The sequence below is a fragment of the Melanostigma gelatinosum genome, assembly GCF_949748355.1.
Source record: "Melanostigma gelatinosum genome assembly, chromosome: 2".
NCBI lineage: Eukaryota > Metazoa > Chordata > Actinopteri > Perciformes > Zoarcidae > Melanostigma > Melanostigma gelatinosum.
The window spans coordinates 15,193,346-15,218,674 of NC_136635.1; the positions used below are offsets into that span (position 1 = coordinate 15,193,346).

At 40.8% G+C, this 25,329-nt stretch overlaps 2 protein-coding genes across 2 annotated transcripts; both read left to right on the top strand.

Annotated features, from left to right (window-relative positions):
- Nucleotides 1-1,095: 1,095 nt before the first annotated feature.
- Nucleotides 1,096-17,140, top strand: ipo7 (importin 7). The gene is made up of 25 exons (XM_079283739.1): nt 1,096-1,274; nt 3,420-3,501; nt 7,259-7,415; nt 7,530-7,688; nt 7,774-7,930; nt 8,294-8,383; nt 8,517-8,611; nt 8,702-8,786; nt 8,904-9,038; nt 9,221-9,320; nt 9,413-9,489; nt 9,594-9,710; nt 10,751-10,840; nt 10,977-11,142; nt 11,272-11,432; nt 11,880-12,008; nt 13,135-13,201; nt 13,329-13,454; nt 13,597-13,694; nt 13,806-13,901; nt 14,010-14,230; nt 14,516-14,727; nt 14,832-15,038; nt 15,145-15,261; nt 16,074-17,140. Exons 1-25 carry the CDS (start codon nt 1,191-1,193, stop codon nt 16,169-16,171), a joined length of 3,126 nt encoding a protein of 1,041 aa, XP_079139865.1. The 5' UTR covers nt 1,096-1,190; the 3' UTR covers nt 16,172-17,140.
- An 859-nt stretch (nt 17,141-17,999) lies between these two features.
- Nucleotides 18,000-24,942, top strand: tmem41b (transmembrane protein 41B). Its single transcript, XM_079282635.1, has 7 exons — nt 18,000-18,189; nt 19,871-19,988; nt 21,055-21,183; nt 21,744-21,837; nt 22,159-22,263; nt 22,574-22,712; nt 22,803-24,942. Exons 1-7 carry the CDS (start codon nt 18,093-18,095, stop codon nt 22,970-22,972), a joined length of 852 nt encoding a protein of 283 aa, XP_079138761.1. The 5' UTR covers nt 18,000-18,092; the 3' UTR covers nt 22,973-24,942.
- The last annotated feature ends 387 nt before the right edge of the window (nt 24,943-25,329 follow it).

The following is a 25,329-nucleotide window of genomic DNA, read 5'->3' on the forward strand; positions in this document are numbered from 1 at the left end:
GCATATGAAGGATTTTCACGTTTGGTATCGAACATGTTCTTAACATTTTATAATACTTCTGTTCTTTCTTTATCTATAGGTAAGATTTTAAAGTTAGGGTTTGCACTCGCGTTGGAGTATGTATTGCTCTCATAAAATATTTGAATAATTATCCCACCAAAGCCATGTTTATATATCGTAATCCAATTTTAACAGGACACTATGAGCTACAATAACACCTTCAACTGAAACTAAAATTTTGCATTTTGGCCTTGTATTGTTTCGAGTAAATGTGTATGAATTGGCTACTTACTGATTACTGAATGTCCAATCATCCCTCAGCACACCCTGAATAGTTGCATCATTCTTTGGAAATACCGGCATAGTTAACACGTTCTTCAGTAAGATTAAGTCAAATACATATCACTATCTTATTGACAGAAAGTTACAACAAGTCAGTTAAATTGAAGTGTTGAACTCACAGTGCCCTGACCAATGTGATAGCATAACTATTTTTAGCACTCTTTTGAAGATTATTGATTTAGTCAGTTTGAATTTGTTTATCTGAATCTCATTATGTTTATTATTGTATATGTTTAGTTAGTTAATATGATGTTTGTGATTCTCATTTTTTGATTTGTTTATAATTATGCCATATTCAACAGAAAGTATAGGGATTTCACCTTCAATGGTGACAGAGGTCTACAGACAAAATGATGGACCTCACAACTAATCTACCATCGATTCTTATAGCTGAAGATCAAGTTCTATATTTTGGATCATGATCAGATGAGACATACAATTCAAATATATCATATTTTTATAATATATCACTAATACTCTTCAGTTAAGTGCGTGAACACCTGTTGTGACCGTTTCATTGTTTGACGAATTAGCCAAAATGTTTATTTCCTTTTTTGGAATGAGGGCAACCTGCAGGGGGGTCACCTTCCCTTTGGCTTTAAAGCACTGTACATAACATTGGGCAAGTTGTACCAAAGTTACGCTGGGAACTACAATTCCCGAGGCTGTGCATTCGCCGCCGGATGTTCGTGCTGCACAAATTTGGCGCTGATCTATCCGGGTACTTTATTCACTGCTTCCTTTCGCGCCGGGTAACCGGAGAGCTGTGCGTCCATGTGCGCAGTCACTCGGAATTGCTAGACGTCTGAAATATAACAAAAATCCGAGCCGTAAGCAGAGTTTTCGTCATGGATCCTGAGTCTTTAGTCGAGGCCCTTCGGGGCACGATGGACCCCAATCTACGGGAGGCCGCGGAGAGACAGCTAAACGAGGTAAAAGTTGAGATGAGCAGTTAGTGGTGATGGAGGTAGTGGCGCGGTCCCGGGCCGGGCCTCGGCCCTTCACAACATCAAGATGGTGCGAACACGCAGGCTCTGCTACTGTGACAGACCAACGGCTACATTCCGCTACTCGACAAGTAGCGGTGATACTTCATATTGTGCCCTAGTTCCCATCAACAGCGTAGAGCCGTTAGTATGAATTCAATAGTATTTTTTATTTCGATGACACTCATGTTCCAGTAACCAGCGTTAGCTTCATGTTGAGCCAGCTGTGTCGCTAATGCTAACCCAGCTAGCGCCTCTCGCTCCGCTGAGGAGATCATTATTAGCTCGTCACACACAGTTTTTGGTATAGTTTTGACTAATTTCGGAGCTGACACGACACAATAATACGTTGACAGGTGTGATAAACAACAAGTGAAGCAACATGAAACGTGGGGCATGTGCTAGTTAGCGTATTTAACAACAGGACACTGAGTCCTAGCCGTGTGGCTAATGTCGGCTTGCTAACTTAGCTTGTTTGGTGAGCTGCCATAGCTCCGCTACATAGCTGCTGCTCACGTGTCACTGTGACAAGCCCTGAAGTGATGACATTATTCAGCAACGCAATAACATTTTCACGGACCAACAATTTCGTTGTTCCTTCCCGTTGCCACATTGAATTAGTGATCGGTGACTTTATCGCTACTTTGTCAAATATATAAACTTAAGTTTTACGTTAGCAGAGTTCCACGTGAGCTAACCTTACTGTTAACCGAGTTTAGCAACTCTGTTGAAAAAAAGTTCTGCTCTCCAGTTATGTTTTAATTTTTTGTATGTTGCTTATCGCTAAACTTTAGAGTGTTTATTACATTTGGGGTTGTCTGCAAGCTTATCTAACGTTACTATGTACAAATAAACTCTCAGACAGGTTCAATAGGTAAGATTGAGACTGGACGTGGTAACTTTGACTACGACTTAAACTATGGAGTCCTCTCTTGTTTGACACAACGTTATGTACAGTTAAGGAGAAATTAATAGTTTGCAAATTTCCCATAAATTAGTTAGTATGGACGTCCTAAATATATGAACTTAAAGCCTTCATGTCATGATGCTCACAGATTGTTTTCTTCACCTGTATATTCCTCTTTATTTTATATTTTCTGTAAATGTAATATTTCTACTTTGCACTGTTTATGTTAAATGTTATGCACCTCCCGTCATGTCAAATTCCTTGTATGTTCAAAATACCATGGCAATAAACTGTTCTGATTCTGATCATAAGTATACATGCAGTCCTTGATTTGTTTGTTTTGAAGCCCGATTTTGAGAGACTACTTACAAATCTCTATACCACAACTCTATCTGTGCTGTGTTAGTCACTGTGTGACATTTATCACAAACGAAGGCCTATTTCATGTTTCATATTCAAGTGATAATAATCCCGGCATAGCACATGTGTGGAGTGTGTTTTTCTTCCTCAATGTTTATTTTTGGCAGTGGCATTTGTGTTGGGCTGGTTTTTCTTTACGCCCACATGCATTGATAGTAATGGCTCACTTGAATGGCGTAGCTTGGAGAGTGTTCTTGCACAGCTGGCTGGAGTTATTGGAGTTGTGTACAGAACAAAAAGTCATGTCTACTGGAGGAGGATGGAGTAAATCTGTCGGAGTGCATGTTTTCTAAATACAGTGCTAATCATAGTGCTAGTGCTAGTCATAACTCCGACTTTGTTTTTTCGTGGAAAATGGCCAGATAAAAATTGAATACGGCTTGACAACATGTTGAGATACATTTCATTATCTTTCAAAAACAAATGTTGAAAGACTTGAGCTGCATTGTGAAATCAGTTGGTCATCTCATATTTATCACCTTTACATCTTCACTGGAACCAAGAAATAGCAGCTTTAGTCCTGTAAAAATGCAGCAAAACATTATTCATCAATTTCAAAATATTAAGCAATAGTGATTGTGCGACACCTGTAAGCTAAACATAATGTGTGCTGAACTTGTCTAAAATACAACCTCCTGGCTTAACTCCAAGTAGGGTTCATATGAAACCTACTCCACACAACACTGTATGAACAATGTGATTCTTAATGTTTTCAGTGTTTTATGACCGCTTTACATTCAGCTGTTCTCATTTCTGATTTTCAGGGTCACACCCAGGTCAACTTTGTGTCCACACTGCTGCGTGTCACCATGTCTGATCAGCTGGATTTGCCCGTCAGACAAGCAGGTGAGTCTAGACCGTGGCTTGAGAAAACAGTCCTGCCGTCTATGAAAGATTATCTTTATAAAAAACTAGATGGAACATAGAATCCCCTCTGCATATCTTATTCATCTTAAGTGTTACAGTGCTCATTGATTTAGAGTTTCTATTAGAGTGAAAACAACGGGCTTTGATTTGGCAGTACTGTGTTGCCTCCTTCAGCCAGCCACCATGACTTAAAAGACATTTATTTAAATGAAAGTCTTCAATGTTGCAGTTTAAAATAATAACTAAAAATAAGGATTTAGTCCCTGCTATCTGCAGGTAGCTTATGGAGTGAGACCAGCACTTCTTGACAGTAAACTGACTTGACTTAAAGCTGAGCTGGAGATTGAAAACACAAACGGAGGGTTAAGGTGCTGCCAGATGTGACCTGTTAACACATCTTACAGGGAAAACAACCTAATTAATTAAAAGCTATTCTCCAAAACTGTCTAAAAGTAATTACACTGGTTTGCTAATGACATTTCAAGACATTTATCAGAGGGTTGAATGTTAAATAATGACCTTCATATGCTAGGACTTTGCAATTGCGACTGAAATTAAATCCCCAAATAAAAATCCAGAATTAGATTGAGATGGCTTTTAAGACGGAGACATAATTATTCGTGACGCTGGATGAATACTTCACCTTGTCGTCAATGCTCCAAACTATAAAGCATGCAAAATAACTTGCTGAGGAAATTAAGTTGTCCTTTTCTATTGTCAGTATTGCTGTTATGTGGGTTGACACTCCGGCACTGTGTGATCTACCACTTTGCATCTGACTCCAATTTTTTCCGATTGCGTTATGTGAGAAATAGACTAGATATTCTCCACGATCCCAAGTTAAACAGGTCACTTATATAATAGTTTCTGAGAAGATCATTTAGCTGTGTTACATGACTCCCACTTGTGGTGTTGTGTGGCTAAAGTGCCTCGCTGAAGAGCAGTGGACATGTGGAATTTGTTAAATATAGCTTGTTTTGCTTCAGTCAAATGCTGCTCTGTGAGGAAGGTGTCAAGGGAGGGGAACATACGTGTTCAAAGTGAAAATCATGACCAAAGTTGTTGCAGAAAGTACACGGATAGTGTCTGAATTGTTGTGTGTCTACCTCAACAGTGTTTAAAGCAGAATAGAGGAGGAGTAGCTCCTCAGACTGCACTGATGCTGTTCTGAATCAAATTAGCTGACTGTAAATTAATTCAAGCTGACTGTATGGACTCGGTGAAGTTAGCGGAGGGATACCAAGAATAGCTCGAGGTTCCTTGAAGGATTCCTTTGTGACTACGTCCGGTTTTCAAAATAAGGTGGTAACAAGGGTAGGTACAAACTGGCTTATTTATATATATATATATATATATATAGCTATCTCTCGCGCTCTCGCTCTCGCGCTCTCTCTCGTGTGTTGCAGTTTAAAATAATGACTAAAAATTTAGTCCCTGCTATCTGCTGAGAGTCCAATAAGGATTTAGTCTCTGCTATATATATATATATATATATATATATATATATATATATATATATATATATATATATATATATATATATATATATATATATATTATAATATTCAAAAGAAGTATACCTTTTTTTTTGCCTGTATCCCTTCATGCATTATAAAGAAAATACCACAAAGTTGTGAGGTTAATGTCTATTGTCTTTGATTTTTGTGTTGCTGGAAAATAAAGAAGAATTCCTGGCGATGACCGATAATTTGAGTTGAAGACGTCTGACGACATGCAAACACTAAATCAACAATTTGACTCTCAATTATGACATTTTCCATTGTAGAAGTGACACATTTCTGCTGTGAAATGGCTTAATTTCTGAACACTATAAAGACACATTACTCCATTATTTCTGACTGGTTGATTTTTGACTAAAGGACATCTCTCACTACATGCAGCAATGACTTCACATCTGAAAATAAATATAGCTATTTCATGGTAGAAATGTTGAAATTGTAATCTCTAAATTGATAATAATTCTTGTGTCTATGTAGTGAGAGATTTCTTGTGTCATTATCCGGAATAATTAATTTAATAAAATTTTCATTAAATTGTTGTTTCCAGCAGCCAAAAATCATGAATAATGACATTTCCCCACATCATTTTGTGGTGGTTTTTTAAATGAATTGTTAAGGGGTACAGGTCAAATCTGTAATACCGCTTGTGAATATAATTCATTTAATATTACTTCCACATGTATTTTGTATGTATCCTTAACACCTTATTTTGAAAACCGGTCGAAGTCACACAAGTATCCTTCTAACTTCACCAAGTCTGCCAGTTCCTTAGACTGTACATAGTATCTATATACAGTCTTCTTTACAGTTTATGGTTGGCTGGATCTGGGCCGATTTAAGCCATTTACCCTGAGTGACAGTATATGGCTGAGGTACAACTTGAGTGTCAGCTGATTGGACCATGGAGATGCATGCTGGCATTGTACTCTGATCTCAGAGAAACATTTTAAGTAATAAGAGGAAACGACCCTTTGTTGACGACAATTTGATTATATCATTATTCTGAGATGACGACATTTTAAAAACATGTTTGAATCATGTCCGTTTAGGGCTACATTAACTTAACTTATTGATTTGGCACTGGGTCGGTCGGATTGTTATGCGTGTAGCTCCTGTCTGGCTTGATGTTGGAAAGCAGGCCTACATTAAAAAAGTGATGTCAAACTGCTACGATCATTTCATTTGATTGGCACTTTATAGCTTCAGTGAATAGATGATCAAATGCTTTCATCAAAGTGGTTTTATAACAGGCAGCATCATTGAATGTGGGTTTGAGTTGTTTTTGAATCTGTATTGGCAGCGCGTCTGGTACATGGGGTGTTTCTGAGTTCTCTGCTTCTGAGGTTTTTGCCGCCAAATGTGTTTTTGTTGTTTTTGTTGAGGATTTTAAGGTAATTTTCAATAGTTAATTCACGAGAAACACTAATTGTTCAGATGTTATATTAGAGAGTGGCTAATCAGAATAGCTGATTACCTGAAGTCGGTATTTCACCACATTTATATGGCCATTTTATTTTTGGTTTAATTTGTCCTTTTCTACCATATGTTGGCCTCAGCAGTTTCATTCAGCTAGACATTTTCCTCCTGTCCATGACTCTAATTTACACGACTGATTCTTCGTGGCTTTGCAGCGCTGGGTGATAGTGTAGTCTGGTGGTCATAAGCAGATGGGAGGGGGTTTGTGCTCTGTCAGCATTGATAGGCTGGATTATGATTGCCTCGCTAGCAGTGTAGACATTTGTGTCAGCAGTCTGACGCTCGCCTCAGACACCGCTCCCTGCGAGCCACAGGACTCGCAGCGGGGTCCGCATTGTGGAAGTGAACCCGACTCCCAGCCTGGTGCCACATTCAAAACTACAGATGGAGGAATTTATTTCTGCATTTACAGTCACGGTGATGTAAATGCAGTCACTATGATGGGTGCACATTTGGGAGTCGCATGAGGTTGTGCACCATCTATGGTTTTTAAAATTCCATAAATGGTGTTCAACCTCACCTTATCTGCAGCTGCTTTACATCGGACTATCAGTCACTCGCACTGGTGTGTACAATAAGTTGCACATGAGTAACATTTAGCTCTCCATCCCTCCAAAAAAACTAACAAATTATGTGTGTGTGTGTGTATGTGTGTATTGATGTGTGTGTGTATATGTGTGATATGTATATAAAATTGTATTTATTAAAGGGCTAAACCTTGTGGCGTTCTGTCTGTCTAGGTGTGATTTACCTGAAGAACATGATAACCCAGCACTGGAGTGACGGCGACGCTTCAGTCACAGAGACTCCTGCTGTCAACAACATCCCAGATGAGGACCGGCTGTTCATTCGAGACAACATAGTGGAGGCCATCATCCACTCCCCCGAGCGCATCAGGTAACCACACTTACACCCTGCAGGTTGAGTAGAGTGAGAGGAGCTCACGAGATTTAGTTTTTCATCTGTTTGTGGAAATGAATCAATCAAAACATGTATTTTTAATCTTGTCAGAGTCCAGTTGACGACATGTATCCACCACATGATCAAGCATGACTACCCTGGCAAGTGGACGACCATCGTGGACAAGATTGGCTTCTACCTGCAGTCGGACAACAGTGCGGGATGGCTGGGCATCTTGCTCTGCCTTTACCAGCTCGTCAAAAACTACGAGTAAGTCAGGGTTCGCAATCTAAACTTTATTTTGTGTTGTAGCACCTGACATGGGCGGGGTTAACATTGTGCTATTGTGAAATAGATATAAGAAACCAGAAGAGCGTCAACCTCTCGTGGCTGCCATGCACATCTTCATGCCTATGCTGAAAGAACGCTTTATCCAGCTGCTCCCCGACCACTCCAGTGACTCTGTCCTCATACAAAAACAGATCTTCAAGATCCTCTATGCCCTCTTCCAGGTAATGTCACTGCTCATGGCAGCTTCTCTTAAGGGGAACTTGCGTTTGTCTTTTTCTTTATAAAGATTTGTTTTAAAAAGCCTTTCACTGGTTTTGCTCAACCAGTAGCCGCTATAACGTGGACGGTAAAGGTGCAGTCACGGCCTGGTGCTCATGTTGTACCTTACAGTAGATGTTGCCACTGTCATGTTAAACATCGGGCCTCTTTTGCTCCTGTGGTGTGGGCATGCTATCTGAAATTACACACTGGGCAGGCATTACGCCGCCGTTGTTTGGTTCAGTGGGGAAAAGCAAATGTGAACGTGACTAAATATTTGGTGTAGAAAGATGTATCCTTAAAAATTTACTTGTTCATCTCCACAGTACAACCTCCCTCTGGAACTCATCAACAGGCAGAACCTGACTGAGTGGATGGAGATCCTGAAGACAGTAGTGGATAGAGATGTGCCTCCGGTAAGGAGACACAATTCATTTATACTCCACCAATATTGCCAATTACTCCTTACAAATGATTTGTTTGTCCAAGATGTAAACATTTGAGTTATCCACAAGCCGACTGTGCCAACGCTGTTTTTGGTTTGTGCAGGAGACGATGCAGGTAGATGAAGATGAGCGACCCGAGCTGCCGTGGTGGAAGTGTAAGAAGTGGGCCCTTCACATCATGGCTCGTCTGTTTGAGAGGTAAAAATCCAAACACTTTTCTCTTACCTTTTCTTTTTAGTAAAACTTACAAACCTGTTTAACGTTTGCTATATTAAACCATCTTTCCAGGTATGGAAGCCCAGGCAACACAACAAAAGAGTATGCAGAGTTTGCTGAACTTTTCCTCAAGGAATATGCAGTTCCTGCTCAACAGGTAAGGATTTCAGAGGACGTAATGTAAGCAGCAGCTCTCCAGTCGGACTGAGCAGTGTGTCTTTTGAAGTGCACCTCACAAGTGTGTCAGGAATTTCTTTGTACATCTGTCTACTAGGTGCTGCTGAAAGTCTTATACCAGTTCAAGGAAAAGCAATATGTGGCTCCCAGAGTACTCCAACAGACACTCAACTACATCAACCAGGGCATAGCACATGCTCTGACGTGGAGAAACCTCAAACCACACATCCAGGTACGCATCGAACATGTCTAAATATCCTTAAAATGACAACTCTTAGATGGTAGCTGTGCAGTAACGGCACTGTAAAACTATCCTTTGATGGTCTCGTAGAAGCATGAAGCTAAAGCGCTGCCAATATGTACCGTTTCAGCAAACATTGTGCCCTGATTGTGACTCTTTATTGTGTTTTTCAGGGCATCATTCAGGATGTGGTCTTCCCCCTCATGTGTTACACAGACAGTGATGAGGAACTGTGGCAAGAGGATCCATACGAGTACATCCGCATGAAGTTTGGTAAGCAGAGAAAGTTGATGCCTGCCATTAGAAAGTATTATTGTGTACTCGTGATGGGCAATCATTTATCCAATCTCTGCTGTCTCCCGTAGACGTATTTGAGGACTTCATCTCTCCAACAACAGCAGCCCAGACACTCCTCTTCACTGCCTGCAACAAGAGGAAAGAGGTAAGTTGAATGTTTTTTTTTTTTTTCGTTAATTCAGTTAGAAGAACTGTCCCTACAATTCATATTTATCGAGGCCTAATCCGGTATGCTCTTGCTGTGTTTAGGTGCTACAAAAGACTATGGGCTTCTGCTACCAGATTCTCACTGATCCCGCCTCTGACCCCAGGAAAAAGGATGGTGCCCTCCACATGATTGGCTCTTTGGCTGAAATCCTTCTGAAGGTAAATGCCTCTCAGCCAGCTTGATAGCACCACCTCTTTGACTTTTCATCTTTTCTACACAGAGATTATAAAACCTGTGTTTCCTTTCAGAACTGGTTTTGAACATCTGAAACATTTTAGCCGCACCTTGCGGTTTGTTTTTATCATGCCAGGCCTCATGAGCAGTCAGCTGGAAACTATGATCTAACCGGGGCAAGAGTTTGTGCAGAAGTTGGTTTAGCGATGGGCATTTAGAGATAGTGGAAGCTGCATGGATAGATAGATGGATACTTTATTCATCCCACAAGGGGAAATTTGTTTGTTACAGCAGCAAAAAAATATACCTAAGAAATAAAATATAATACAATGAAATTGTATGGTATTATTAACTGAGCTAAAATAAATGGCAGTGTAAATATTGACCAAACAAACCAGTAGGGCAGTTTAAAAATAGATTTTCACCGAGAGTTAGTCTGTTCAACAGGTCAAAAGTCCCTCTCGAATATCTATTTTATGTCGCTCTGAAAACACCCTTTTAAAACTGATTTATTAAAGTTTCTCGCCAAAAACATTTTACACGACCATAATGTGACTCATGCAAACTTCGTTAACCTTAGCTCTGTTATTTGGCCCAGTAGGATGGGTAACAGCAACGTCAACTAGCTCTTCTTCTGCCGATTTCAACTCAGGTTTGTTGTTGATAATGTAGCATTCATTATCAGGGAAAAAACAGGGCGTGTCCCCTCAGGTTTGTTAGCACTGCTAAGTATCCTCTGTGCCATGGGGCCAGTCGATGCATCCGTGCTCCACTCCCAAACAAACTGAAACATGATGCATGTTAACGGAAAGCATGAGGAAGAGGAATCAAGAGTCACGGAGGAATCTGACCAGGAACAGATTCTCGATTCCCGTCCCTAATCTGAACCGTTTCTAGAATGTATCCCAACAAGTTGTGGATGTTTTTTATTTGTGTTAAAGTTAGAAAAGTTAAACCTATCGGATACTTGATGTGTTTAACTGCCTTGTGAAACTTGACAGTTTTTATTTCTTTCTCTCCACAGAAAAAGATTTATAAGGACCAGATGGAGTTCATGCTGCAGAATCATGTCTTCCCCCTGTTCCGCAGTGAACTGGGCTACATGAGAGCCAGAGTAAGTGATCATGCCCCAACAGGCACACCTAAGACTTGGTATGATGGAATAAAGTGGCTTTGAATTGACACAAACGTTTTTTTTATTGTCTCGGTGCTTTGCTTTTTGTTTTTCCTTAACCTTTGTTTTCACACAGGCCTGCTGGGTGCTGCATTACTTCTGTGAGGTGAAGTTCAAAAGTGACCAGAACCTGCAGACCGCTCTTGAGCTGACCCGCCTCTGTCTAATCAATGACAACGAGATGCCGGTTAAGGTGGAGGCTGCTATTGCCCTGCAGGTTCTCATCAGCAACCAGGAGAAAGGTGAGCAAGTCATGCCGCTTGTGTTCTACTGACCGCATTTCACACACAATCGTTCTTCTATGACGTTTGTGTAAGTTTGTAGTTTTCTTTGAGTGTCTGAATTAACTCGGGTGTGTTTTTATTCTTCAGCCAAAGAATACATCACCCCCTTCATCCGGCCAGTGATGCAGGCACTCCTGCACATCGTCAGGGAAACGGAAAACGATGACCTCACCAATGTCATACAGAAGATGATTTGTGAATACAGCGAGGAGGTCACTCCAATTGCAGTGGAGATGACGCAGCACTTGGTAAGTGCAAAGCAGTAAAAGATGCTACATGATGATGGTGTCATTTCACATAATGCCATCACTGGGTGCCTTGATAAACGTCCCCCATGGCTGTAATGTATGAGAACTATCCTAGGAGAAAAAGAAATGTTGAAAATGACCAAGATGCTACTCATCCACTGAGACAATGATCTGTTTTTCTCTAAAACTGTAATGTGCCAGACTATAATAGCAACTACATATCCACGTTAAGGTACCAGGAATGTAATTGTCTCGACAAAATGCCAGATAAAATGTTTGCTTATCTTCTCTTGAGCCAAAAACCTGTGCAGTCAGTAGCATAGCAGCTCATCATCATTTTAGCAGAGCATTTTTTTGGTCATGTGAATGCACTGATTGCAGATATTCCCCTCTCAGAAAGTGACTGTGGACACAATCTTAATAGTCTCTGTGTTTGCTCTTTGTCAGGCTATGACGTTCAACCAGGTGATTCAGACAGGCCCTGATGAGGAGGGAGGTGATGACAAGGCGGTGACGGCCATGGGCATCCTCAACACCATTGACACATTGCTAAGTGTGGTGGAGGACCACAAAGAGGTAAGCAGCATAGCACTAAGTGTGCTGCCCACACACACAGTCTTCAGGCCGATCACTCATCTCGGTGCCACGTCCTCTGCAGAAGCAGCTCTGGTCTGCTGTAGAGTTCCTGCCAACACACTTCAGCCACCCACCAACTCCTGGGAACACGCTGTGTTCTCACTGTGTTCAAAATGACTCACACGCTGAGGCAGACGCTAGATATATCGCCGCCATGTCTGATAAATCACAGGAGTGCTTGTGCTCGAAGCCATTGGATTTGACCAAGCATTACTTTACACTGAGGATAATTAACTCCTTCGTGGTTCAACAGTTTAGTTTTCAGTGATACGTCAATGTATGTCACTTCACTACAAAGAATTGGAATCACTTTTATTTGACCAATGAATTGGACATTACAGGATTGAAACACCAGGTTCATGAAAAACATTAATGGAGACGAGGTGCCTATCCTCGTTGCTTCTAGTTGATTTGACTCAAAATGTAGTATGGCTGGTTGGTCGTTAATTGAATCAACATTCAGTTTTATACTGTTGCATTACAAACATTTGGTTAAAATATGTTTTGAAACATGAACTTTTTACCGGTTTGAAGTGGTCGGCAGCATACTGTGTATGCATCAACATTAATTATGAGTTATTTTCAGATGGAAAAGCTCTGTGTGTGTGTGTGTGCATGCGCTGCACTGTCTCAGATGCTGAAATGCAGCGGAGGAGATCGATGGACAGTATCAGCAAAGCCAAGTCTTTTATATTATGTTGGAACAGGCTACGTGTTTATTTCTTCATTTGTTTATAAGCCTGCAAATTCGTTTTTCTGAGATATTGCAGTAATTTGTTAGATGTGATTATTGTACTTTTTGTAGCAGTTTTCATTTTAATAATAAAAGAGAAATCCTGGAAGTACTATGAGTTTTTTTTTTCCTCATCTCTCATTAGACACACAGAGCAAATCTCCTCTCCCATCGTGCTTTTATTTTTTTAACTCGAGCTCGATGGCTGCAACGAGATGCTCCGTGTGTTTGTAGTACAAGGAACACGCTGTTCTGTATTTGATGACGGCAGCTTCATCTTCTATGTTGTGTTGCTTTAAGTCCTCATTGCCTTTAACCCTCGCGCTGGTTCAGATCACCCAGCAGCTGGAGGGCATCTGTCTGCAGGTGATCGGCACTGTCTTGCAGCAACATGTACTGGGTAAGCAGGTCCATCCACATTCCACCAGCATGTTGCACTAAAACTGTCTGCCTGCCTTTGAGACTATTGATGAACAGACTATATTTACCTACAGTGGCTCACTTGTCTTTACCTTTTCTTTTCCCAGAGTTCTACGAGGAGATCTTGTCCTTGGCTCACAGCCTGACCTGCCAGCAGGTGTCTGCACAGATGTGGCAGCTCCTTCCACTGGTGTATGAAGTCTTCCAGCAAGATGGATTTGACTACTTCACAGGTGTGTGTGGTTGGCTAAGAACCAGATTTTAAGTTGTAAAATAAAAAGGATCATTAGTACCGGATCCATACTCTGTAACAGCCAATTTTCAATAATATAATTTAGCTGTAAACTCAGCTGTGGGAAAATGTTTCTGTTTCAGATATGATGCCGCTTCTTCACAACTATGTCACAGTGGACACAGATACTCTCCTGTCTGACACCAAATACCTGGAGATCATCTATAGCATGTGCAAGAAGGTACAATGATGCAATTGATAATGCATTCTGTGACGAACTGTGTTTCCAGCTCATTATTTGAGGTGATTGGTGTGTATTAGGAGGTTCACCAGAGTCTGTCACTTCACTCAGGTGCTGACAGGTGATCCTGGCGAGGACCCAGAGTGCCATGCAGCCAAGCTACTGGAGGTGATCATTTTGCAGTGCAAAGGTCGAGGCATTGACCAGGTCAGTAGCATAACAAGTTTACACCTCAAACTAGTTGACTGTAAAGCTACAACCAGTAAAGTAACAGCAAGTTTATCTTCAATGGAGCTCAACGGTCTGTTGTTGCAGGTTGTGCCGTTGTTTGTGGCTGCTGCGTTGGAGCGTTTGACGCGGGAGGTGAAGACCAGCGAGCTGAGGACTATGTGCCTGCAGGTGGCTATCGCCGCACTTTACTACAGCCCCCCTCTTCTCCTCAACACTCTGGAGAACCTACGCTTTCCAAACAACACGGAGCCCATCACTAACCACTTCATAACCCAGTGGCTCAAAGATGTGGACTGCTTCCTTGGGTAAGAGTTTCATGAGTATTTCAACAGTGTAAATAAGCACTAGAGTACACTCAGTCCTGACTGTTAAACCGGTTTCTAAATCTGCCAATACATGTCTTGAGCCTGCTGTTAATCATATTCAACGTCATACTTTTCAAATGTATGAACTATGGCTGCAACTACTGTAACTTTGTTTGCCGTTAATCTTTTGAAGATGTTAAATGCTGGCCTCTCGGGCTCTTTTGTTCAGTCGGCTAGTAACAGAAATGTCACAACTGTTAACAAAACATGTTGTGCTCCCCTCAGCCTTCATGACAGGAAGATGTGCATTCTTGGGATTTGTGCGCTCATTGACCTCGAGCAGAGGCCTCTGGCTGTCAACCAGGTGGCCATCCAGCTTCTCCCAGCAGCCATCCTTCTGTTCAATGGCCTGAAGAGGGCGTATGCCTGTCGAGCAGAGCACGAGAATGACGAGGATGATGACGATGAAGATGGGGAGGACGACGACGAAAACAACGGTAGGCTAATAGTGTTGCTGTATTCAGTGTTGCATCAGCCAAGTTCAGTATTCCTCTGCAAGGCGAGTGTATTAACGTGTTCCCTTGACTCTGAATGACTGCAGCCGAGCTGGGCAGTGACGAGGACGACATTGATGAAGAAGGCCAGGAGTACCTGGAGATGCTGGCGAAGCAGGCGGGAGAGGACGGAGACGACGAGGACTGGGAGGAGGATGATGCTGAGGAGACGGCACTCGAGGGCTACACTACAGCTGTAGATGATGAAGACAACCTAGTGGACGAGTATCAGATCTTCAAAGCCATACTACAGAGTAAGAGGAGCACCTGCTGATGTGAAAGCTTGTGATACGCAAAATGAGATTTAAATAGCTCTGTGAAACGAGTATGGATCACTAATCTTACTTCACTGTGATGCAGATATCCAGAGCCGTGACCCAGCATGGTACCAGGCACTAACACAGACCCTTGATGAGGATCAGGGCAAACACCTTCAGGACATTGGCACTCTTGCAGACCAGAGACGGGCAGCACATGGTGAGCGTCTGCTGAGACTGCAATCCAAATTTCCAATTAAACTCTGATGCGGCACTTCAGTCTGACAATAAAGCAAATTGGTTTTTTACATGCTACTATTTCCTGCTTTTTTTTTTTTTTTTTTTTTTTTTTTGAGTTCTGTTGCTTTTTTTTATTTTATTTTTTTTATTTTAAATGTTCTTATAAATGCAATTTCATCGAAACATTGACCTGGAGTAAAATAACTAGTATTCATAGCCATTATCCAATTACACTATACAGTCCATCATGTTGCAATCAGCCACCTTTGTGCCTTTTTTATGGGCACTAAGATATGAATCTGGGATGATTATTTAAGAAATAGAATCGTAATTAAATGTTTGTTAAAATCCAAGTTCAATTGTAAAATGCCAATACACTGTGGATCGTTCTGCCTGCATGGCTTTTGTTAACGCTTGTGGCCTAAAGTGTAGGAGCTGTCGATGAACCGCAGTGTCCAGTGTTTGAGTGTGTTGTTCCCAATATCTCTCCTCATTCCTGTTATCTGTCTGACGAATAATAAAGTCATAAAATGCCCCAAAACGCGTTGGATCACACTGTGTGGCACCTAGTCTTGTCTCCAAATTCTGTTCCTGTGTTCTGTGGACAGGGAAGAGATTTAAAAGCCTTATTCACGTGGTGACATGTCGTCTGTCTCGAGCCGTCTGACCGTTTGAAAATGGCCAACTTTTAGGGGTGGTCTAGCGCCAGCTGTGTACATGAGCAGTAAACAAGACTTCCCGTGAGGTCACATCTGTGGTTTTTAAGCACTGTTGCTTGTTATCTTATTGCAGAATCCAAGATGATCGAGAAACACGGCGGGTACAAGTTCACAGCGCCAGTGGTGCCATCTACTTTCAACTTTGGAGGCACTGCTCCAGGAATGAATTGAGTCATCCGTTCTACTTTTTATTACTCTGTGACTGATTGTAGTGAAGTGAAAAAAAGCTTGTGTTGTTCCCTTAAGTAGTGGTTCCGGAACTGGTTCTTCTCAGTCATTCTTCAATCTGTCAAACGGGGGAAATAGCGCCGGAAGATGTGGGAAAGCAACTAAAATGCAACCAATGGCTGGGGAAAACAAACCAAGAACTTGAGCACGATGCAGGAGAAGAAGCTCTGAACAACGTTGTCTTCTGGAGCCCAATGTGGTGGGGATACCATGGCGGCAACTCTTTTGTTTTTTTTCCCACTTAAACAAATTTGGGGGATTGACAGTTAGAAATTGATGATGGGACTAAATATTTCATTATCACTGTTGTGGCCAAATGGCCGTAATAAGATTATACCTCTGGTAGTGGTGATATCTACATTATTTTCTGCATAAACAAACGCTCATGTTTATGTACATACAAGCCAAGGTTATTGATTTTTCAAGTATCCTTGGAAAAACCACCAGAGGCATTTGTAAGGTGTTAACAGCTGTATTCATATGTAGCATATTGGATACTTCATAGCACTATGTGATGCCTGATCTCTGTAAATTAATGACTAGCACTTTCATATTGTTCAGGTCTCCTAGCCTTCTGTATCAGACTGCAAATTTTTTAAATTGAAGACTATTTAAAGTGATAAACAGCTGTAACTTTGTTACTTTGCAAGCGCCTTCTGTAACGGCTGGTTGTCAAGCATCTGGTTACAGAGTGGATCAGTGAGCAACTCGGAAACTATTGATTTCAGGAAAAAAAGAGAATGCTCTTGGTGTTCAGTGTGGCAACAGGACATGTTTGTGAGCACTGAAAGTACAATTGAATACATCATTGACGCATGTACAATTGGACTTATCGTGAAGGTCTCAAGCTTTTGGTTGGTGTATGGATGAACCATCTATATATACACAACATATTAAAAAAAAAAAAAAACAGTTGCGGGATTCCATGATCCTGTGTGTTTCCTTATACAGGCTTATTCATTTTCCTACATTAAAAGTAACTGGTCACTATTTTAGGATTACTTTTTGTAAACAAAAGCCTGGTTCCAGTAGCAGCTCTGAAGCAAAGATGTAATCAAAGGATCACAGTGACAACTTGATTCTGTCGTGTCACAGACGAGCAGCCCGGTGAGTTGTCCAGCAACATGTAGAAAGACATAACGGGCACTGGACAGAGGATATGACAGCACTGCAGTTTTACCGAGCCCATAATCCATGCTGAATGGGCCTTTTCTTTAACAAAAAAACAACCATGTCTCTGTAGGAAAAGCACAGGTGTAAAAGTTATGGTAAACAGAATTTATTTACCTGCTCTGGTCCCTTTATTGCGACTTACTGTCAGTTTACGGACTTATGAATAGAATGGAAACTAGGTTTATGCTCCACTAAAACAATCACTGCTGACATGCTGTTTAAGAGGCCCTGTTTTGAGTCAAAGTATAGTTTTAAGACCCATTATTTGACTTCTGTTCTTATATTCTGTGTATTTCTAAAGTAATTGTGTTTGATCAGTTTACCACTCGGTGAGTCTCATATTGTAGAATAGACAAACACATTGCATAAAGAATTGGAGGAACAGTGGTTAATAGAGACCTGCCTGCTCATTTTTACCCTGTGGCCCACTGAGTTTAATATAGTTATACATTTCCAAATTAGTCGCGGCATTACACAGCACGTGTCACTGTTTAAAGGTTAATAACGGAAACACCGCTGGGGGCGCTGTCGTGGATACTACAGGGTTTTGTGCTGAGACGTGACGGTGAAAGGTCAGCCTGTGTCACGTGTCATTGGGCTGTCGCCTCACCGGTGTCACTCCACCCGACCGGCTATTGCCGTTACACACACATCGGTACCCGAGCGGACCTCAACGCTATCCTCGTGAAAAATGGCCAAAAAGCGGAAGGAAAAACGAGAGAACGACGGTTTGTCCTCGACACAAGATGAGGTGAAGGCGAATGCTGGTGCCTCAGAAGCACTGAAAGGTGGGTCCTGGTTCTGTGGTGGCTAACTGTTAACATGAATGTAGAGCAAAAGCGGAGGAAAGGAAATCCTTCCAATGTACATCTACATATATTGAGCAATATAACGACTTTGCGACATAATTTCTGCTTTGCGGTCAAGCGGATTGCAGAACCGGAGCTAACGTAAAGCTAACGTTAGCCGAAAACTAGCGAGGAAAACTAGCCGACTACGACTCCGGTGGCTAACGCTATATAGCTAGTTAATGAAGATTATAACGCTGTCTCGTTACAGTTATGTTAGCTAACCTACACACCAAGCCATGTTGATGAGCCTTAGTACGGGGCTGAATGTGATTAAGTTGTCACGAATATTAAAACGAGTAAAATCTATTTTTGTGAGCTAGGCTAACGTTGGATGTTTCATAAACAATGACCGTCCAACGAGCCGTGGTGTCGTCTTCACGTTACTCAGTAACAATACATCACTGTAAAGAAAATGTTACTTCGGTTAAAGTACGTTTTGTCAGATGTACTGAAATAATCATCAATAAATGTACTGTGCTGAAAAGCAGCCCATTTGATTGTTATACTAATATGAATTGTTTTGTACATTTGCTGTTATTATAATTATCATTATTATGTCTGCTGCATTAATGTGTAAGAAGCATTTTACTGTTGTAGTTGCTCGAGGTGGAGCTAATTTGAACCGTTTTCTATACTGTTGCATAGTTTAATTTATAACAATGCCCCACATTTGATAAATTAACTATGCTGTTTGTTTAATATCCTAATTTGTTTTGTAACTACAGCTGTCGATAAATATAGTGGAGTTAAAAGTACAATTTCGCCCCTCTGAAATGTTGTAATAGAAGTGTTATGCTGCATGAAAAGGAAGTACTCTATTAAAGGAGAATTCCCTACAAACTGTACTGAAGTACAATCTTATGCAAATTAGTTACATTCCACCACTGCAGATGGCGCACCTGCAGAAAACCAGAACTTGTACACCCTTTTTTCAGATGGAAGGTCGTGAAGTAATAAGAAATAAATCAAATAAAAAACATTTCCCAAACCCTGAAACCAGGATTTGAAAAGGGAAGTACTTAGTTGCTGATCAGATTGCACTATTACAAAATTATGCGAAATTGTCCTAATAACAAAACACAACATATTTGTGTGTTAATAACATGAAAACAATTATTTCCTTATTGTGTCCGTCCACATAAATCACCACATAAGCATTTTTTTTTACTTTGACTTGTAATTGATTTCATCAGTTTCACAACTGTCGTTTGTTCTTTGAAACCCAAAGTCTGGAGGAAGATGAATGCCTTGTTTTCAAAGATCTGTATTAAGTTTCCCTCGTTCATCTCTCATTACATATCCAGAGTCCTGTAGTTGGTTAAAAAACAACTAAACACCCTAATTTCCTTTAACACGACGTGTCTTTCTGACGCATGAACTTAACCATTGCTACCGTTGTCCCTCTCTGTGAAGTCTTTAATGAGAGCATGATTTAACAGACCAGCTCAGAAACAGCAGGAGTCTGTCTCAAGGGGGGAGTTCACTTCCCTGTAGGGGCTTGAACAAGTGATGCAAAACTAATGAGCAGATTACACAGGGCTCCCTGGTAGCTAGTTTGTCGGTTTTGTAAGAGTAACTTCTTGATTTCTTTGTAAAATAAGTTCTATTTCCCCAACAGAGGCTCAGCACACTGAAGGCGGCTCTGCACGCATGTCTCTCCTGATTCTGCTTTCTATCTTCACCTTTGCGGCCTCAGTCATGTACCTGGTCTACAGGAACTTCCCAGAGCTTCCTGAGTAAGTTATCTCCCCCACCCACCCACATGTTACCAAACGTAATCATCCACAGAGCCATGTTCATTACCCTTAAAATCTAAGATGCATTTTTGAGCAGTCACAAAATGATTTGCTCATAGTGCAGTGGATTTGTAAGTGTGGTAATGAAGCTGTGACTCTCGTGATTACCAAAATGTATTCCGTGCTGCTGCTTCCCAAGTGAGGATATATTACTTTAACTAAAACTTAGCTGACTGAGTGGCAATGCCATGGTAGACATAGAAGAGTAAATAGGATGTCACAAATAGTTAAATTAAAAAAGAATGTTGAAGTGTAACAGTTTTTGATTTGCTTATAGTTTTGTACTCTATGCATGTCATTATTTTATTGATGTTTCTGACCAAGGTAAAAGTAGGGGCTGTTTTAACACCCTTTAGTACTACACAGGGCAACACATTAGTAACAAACACATGTACTTAGAGACATTACAGGAGAAGATAATACCAGGTAATATGAAGGCTAAAATATAGACTCATGCCGAAAATATCATACAAATTTGTACTGATTTATCTGTAGATTTAAAAAAAAAAAAAAAAAAAGCTTAATCACCTTTTTAGTTGACAGCCTTGAGTTAGAATACCTGATGTCCTTCACTCTGAGGACCTGAGGCTCATGGTTGTACGAATGTAATGTCAGTAAAAAGTAAATGATTTAGGTAAATCCTGAAGTTAACAGGTTACCTAACAAAGAGCCCAGTCACAGTGTCGGGTCTACATAATGTTGTTGTTGCGGCCGAGGTGTGGAGTAGTGTGAGTCGAGCGAGTGAAGACAGGCTGAGGCAGGTAAAGGTAACACTCGTGGTCGGGTGACGTTTCCTTAGTTTGCAGGAGTTGCCTGATTTCAGCAGTATTTCTATGCCAAGAGAAGATCAAACTGAGCTACTTGTTTTGACATGATGCTCAAAATCCAGAGGTGACTTAAGCATTTTGAGCAATCAAGTTTTGGTATGCATTGTACTGTGATGAAAACAAACTGAATATGTTTGTGAGAAATGTGTAATGACTGAAGTTTTTTATTTTTTTTCCAGTGATGAAATGGAGAAAATTAAGATCCCTAAAGACATGGATGATGCCAAAGCTTTGGGAACCGTGCTGTCCAAATACAAAGACACGTACTACTCCCAAGTGTTGGTGGCCTACTTTGCGACATATGTTTTGTATCCTTGGATATCTATCTACCTGCCCATCTTAGCCTAGCTTCCTACTGGGCTGTGTCTGCAGAACTGCCTTGTGAAAGTCAGGTCTTTAAAGAATGTATGGATTGAAGTGAGAACAACAATTTAGTGAACTTGTTGATAACTGGGGTCAGGCCTCTGAATCTGCTCAAACAATAGAACCATGGCGCCCAGCCATGTCTTGTTTCATGTAAAGACATGTGTTGGATCGTTGGCTGGGATGTGCAGACAGTCAGTTCTTAAGCAACTCACATTTAAGAGAGAGATTCCAGTTCAGTTGACCTTTCCATCAGGACTGACAGTATAGTGTAGAACTAGCTGGAGATGTGCTCAACATTTCAGGAAAATACTGTTTTCTATCCTTTAGTGTATTTCTTTCTCTCGTAACATTGACCGTATCAAATCACATATTCTACAGAAAGACCAGCAGGCTAGAGGGCTGGGAGGAATATATGCTTTTGATGTATTTATTATTATTTGTCTGTTATTATTGTTAATTGATCTTGTTTTTGCAAAGTGGGTTACCTTAACGCTTTTGTCAGCCTGCAGACATTTGCAATCCCTGGATCCATCTTCCTCAGCATCCTGTCTGGATACCTTTACCCGTTCCCCTTGGCTCTGTTCTTAGTCTGCTTGGTGAGTGAGGAAGGCCGGTATCAAGTGTGTGATTCAAAACAAATGCTGTATTTTGTATGATGAGCAACTGTGCACTGGAATAGTAACATGCTCTCTTTTACATGAATGCATCATGCCTCTTAAATATCCATTTTTAATATAAATTCCAATGATGTCCTAATTGAATCTGGCAGGCGTAAAGATACGGCCCCTCTATCCTTAGTCAGTTGTGGCCACTCTATTACTATTTTTCAGTTCAATTCCTAGAGTGACTGATTTTAGGCAAGGCGTGTGTGATTAAAAGTAACCAATGTTTTCATGCTGTGTGTTTTCTGTTGGCAGTGCTCTGGTCTTGGTGCTTCCTTCTGCTATATGCTTTCCTATCTGGTGGGCAGACCCATTGTCTACAAATACCTCACAGAGAGAGCACACAAATGGTCCCAGCAGGTAAAAGCCTAATAACTGAGTCTGTACTTTGAATAGAAGGTGTATTCGTTTGAGCAATTTTGTGTTTTCTGTTCGTTCACACTGCATGAATGCTGTTCATTCAGCTTTAAGTGGAATTCTGAAACACTGAAGTTGGATTTACCAAAAATAAATACTGGTATTGCAAAATGGTATAACTGTTACTGAAATAACCATTACGACAAAAGTGCTCATATTGTTAATATCAACTGATCCTTATAAAATCCACAGCTGGGAACTGCTGGTAATCAGGTTACTCACTGACATTCTGCTCATGACTCTTTGCTGGCAGATTGAAAAACATCGAGATCATTTAATCAATTACATCATCTTCCTGAGGATAACTCCCTTTCTTCCCAACTGGTTCATCAACATCACCTCACCGGTCATCAATGTGCCTTTGGGGGTTTTCTTCATCGGTACCTTTCTTGGTAAGACTTGTCTCCTTCTTCTGACTGTCTGTACTATATTTTGGTATTGTTTGTTGTCGTTGACTCACCTGTAACCTGGCTTACTCACAGGAGTGGCCCCGCCATCCTTTGTAGCGATCAACGCGGGGACAACACTGTACAAACTGACCACAGCTGGCGAGGCCGTGTCCTGGAACTCTCTGGCTGTGCTCGGTGTACTTGCTGTGCTCTCCATCTTGCCTGTGTGCTTCCAGAAAAAGCTGCAGAAGAAACTAGCGTAGAACATGGAACACCTCAGCACCTCATCTGCTGGCTGATCCCCGGCGTCCCCTCCCCCCCTCGGCTCAGGAACATGAAGCTGTCACTCAAGTTGCTGTGCCTCTATCTCATACACGCATTTAGTTTGGAGAGTCTCTGACCGCTGGCACAACAAGCACCCATTGACCACAACATGCATGCAAGGGGTGGGAGTCCTGGTGTTGCGTGTAAACTGGCCGCTGCTTGCACAACTTTTTGGGTTTCTCTGAATATTGTTGTGATTGTGGCACATCTTTTAAATTAGATTTTTGGTTTTGTTGAAGGCTCTGCTCATTATTTGATGCCAGATAATTAAAGGTGCTACTTGTGGGATGTTGGCGTAAAACTCATAATTCTAGTTTCTCTTTTCTTGCTCGAAATCGGGAAAAACACCGATGTAATCAGTACCCTGTTGAGGCTGGTGCAAACATCTGTCTGTTTTTCTGACTGGAATCACTTTTGCTATTACAGTTGTTCTGTCAAAAGCGTATGAATTTCCTGCATCCTCTTTGTAGCATCTTTAACTTCCACTCTCTTTTTGATATTTATTTTAACATGCTCGTGTCCAATTTCAACCTAATGACGTGTACCACCACAGCAATAACTGTCACACACATTTTGAAAGTCGATTTCAGTTTTTTAAAAGTAGTGATACCGCGTGCTTGCCTTTGGCAAACATGTGCAGTGAGGACAGAATGAAACTGGAGAAGAAACGTGTGATGGTTGATCTTGTTGACATGAGGGTGAGTTCCTCTGTTCTTCCTTTTGGAAGGTGCTCCACACACATTTTCAGCAGTTTCTCTTCACATTAGCAGCCATCGTAACTTGTAGAGAACAGACTAAGCTGATGTAATATTTCCTAACCAGGATGCCGAACTCCAAAAGATTCCCTATTTGTAATGGAGTGAACAAAGACTGTCAACACAGCTGATTTATGTGGACTAAGATGTAAGCAACCCAGAAAAGTGTGAAAAGCCAAACGGAATCATCTTGGTTTGTAAATCTGAAAAATCACGGATGAGATGGGTTCTCAAGGTTTGCATAAGTTAATGTGTGTTCATCTCCACCCAATAATGTTTGCCATGCCAGTATGGAAATGTGAGATGTTGTCCATACTCTGGATGATACACCAATGTCCTCAATAAGACTAACTGGCTGAGGTTTCTATGCCTTACCCAGCTTTTTACCGCTTCCATTCTTCGCCAGGTGAACTGTATTATGAGGCCTGATTTATGTTTTTAGTGTTCCTTAATTGTTCTTTGAATGGCGATTGTTGTGTCCTGTGCAATGAAAGCAAGTTTTTTTTTTTTTGCCAGTTTACCAAGGTAACTTATTGCTGCTGCTTAGAAATGCTCTGGATGGTTGATGCAGTGAATGTACATGCAGGTAACTTAAACGATTTCTTTAATCTCTTAAAATATCATATTCATAGAAGCAGTTGGTTTGGTGTATTTCCTGTTTTTACTTCAATGTCAGATTTACTGTGTACTACTGTGAGATTATTAACCGCTCAAACACAGATACTTAAACATCAATTTATGTGAAACTGAACTGGTTGTGTATGAGCATACCGATGTCTTAGCATGTTCTCCTGTCATTGATTTATCTGAGGGGTGTATTTGTACAATTGAGGTACATCGTCTTGGAAAATGCATCTTCGCTAAGGCGTTTAAATCGAACGGTAAATGCTATAAATTTCTCCTAAACAATTTTTTCTCTCAATACTCAAACAGGAGCTTGATTAACTTCTTTGTAGTTCTCCTCAATGCTGAATTTGACAAGACATGGAAGATGCAAGACATGGATTTTTTTTCTGTATTTTGTACAATATTTAAACCTAATCCTATTCTAAACTTCACCCGACACATATCGTCAAATTGGAAATATTGTTTTTTGTCCTATTAAAGATCTAGGGAGATGACTGTGTAACCCTCTGTTAAAATTTCAAAAAGTATTTTGTTCTGAGAAGTGATTTATTGCAATAAGTGTTTACAGATTGCACATTTCTGTCCTATCATCAAATCTGTTTTATATTTATTGAATTATTAAAATAATCTTTACAGAATAGAATTGAGTTTTAAGAGTTATCTGTAAAGAGTGCGTGTTTGATCATGCTGCAGCATGGAACTATCAAAAAGTATAATAGCCTTTTGTCGAGGCAAAACTACGCATGATGAACGCACTATTTCTGGGATTCTTTCAATCTTGGAGTTTCCCAGTAATTATGTAATAAGCTTGAAGATAAACTGGGCTCTCTCTCGCTTTGTAGGAGAAACAGAACCTCCAGCAAACTTCAAAGGCATTTGTCTCTATAGCCCAAATAAAACGATTCAAACTGGCA

What these genes read in the sequence shown, in the direction of transcription:
- ipo7 (XM_079283739.1), top strand. Translation starts at nt 1,191, where the DNA reads ATGGATCCTGAGTCTTTAGTCGAGGCCCTTCGGGGCACGATGGACCCC. An exon ending in CGGAGAGACAGCTAAACGAG is followed by an intron (nt 1,275 to 3,419) that starts GTAAAAGTTGAG and finishes TCTGATTTTCAG; the next exon opens with GGTCACACCCAGGTCAACTT. An exon ending in AAGGTCGAGGCATTGACCAG is followed by an intron (nt 13,902 to 14,009) that starts GTCAGTAGCATA and finishes CTGTTGTTGCAG; the next exon opens with GTTGTGCCGTTGTTTGTGGC.
- tmem41b (XM_079282635.1), top strand. Translation starts at nt 18,093, where the DNA reads ATGGCCAAAAAGCGGAAGGAAAAACGAGAGAACGACGGTTTGTCCTCG. An exon ending in TGCCTCAGAAGCACTGAAAG is followed by an intron (nt 18,190 to 19,870) that starts GTGGGTCCTGGT and finishes TTTCCCCAACAG; the next exon opens with AGGCTCAGCACACTGAAGGC. An exon ending in CTTCATCGGTACCTTTCTTG is followed by an intron (nt 22,713 to 22,802) that starts GTAAGACTTGTC and finishes GCTTACTCACAG; the next exon opens with GAGTGGCCCCGCCATCCTTT.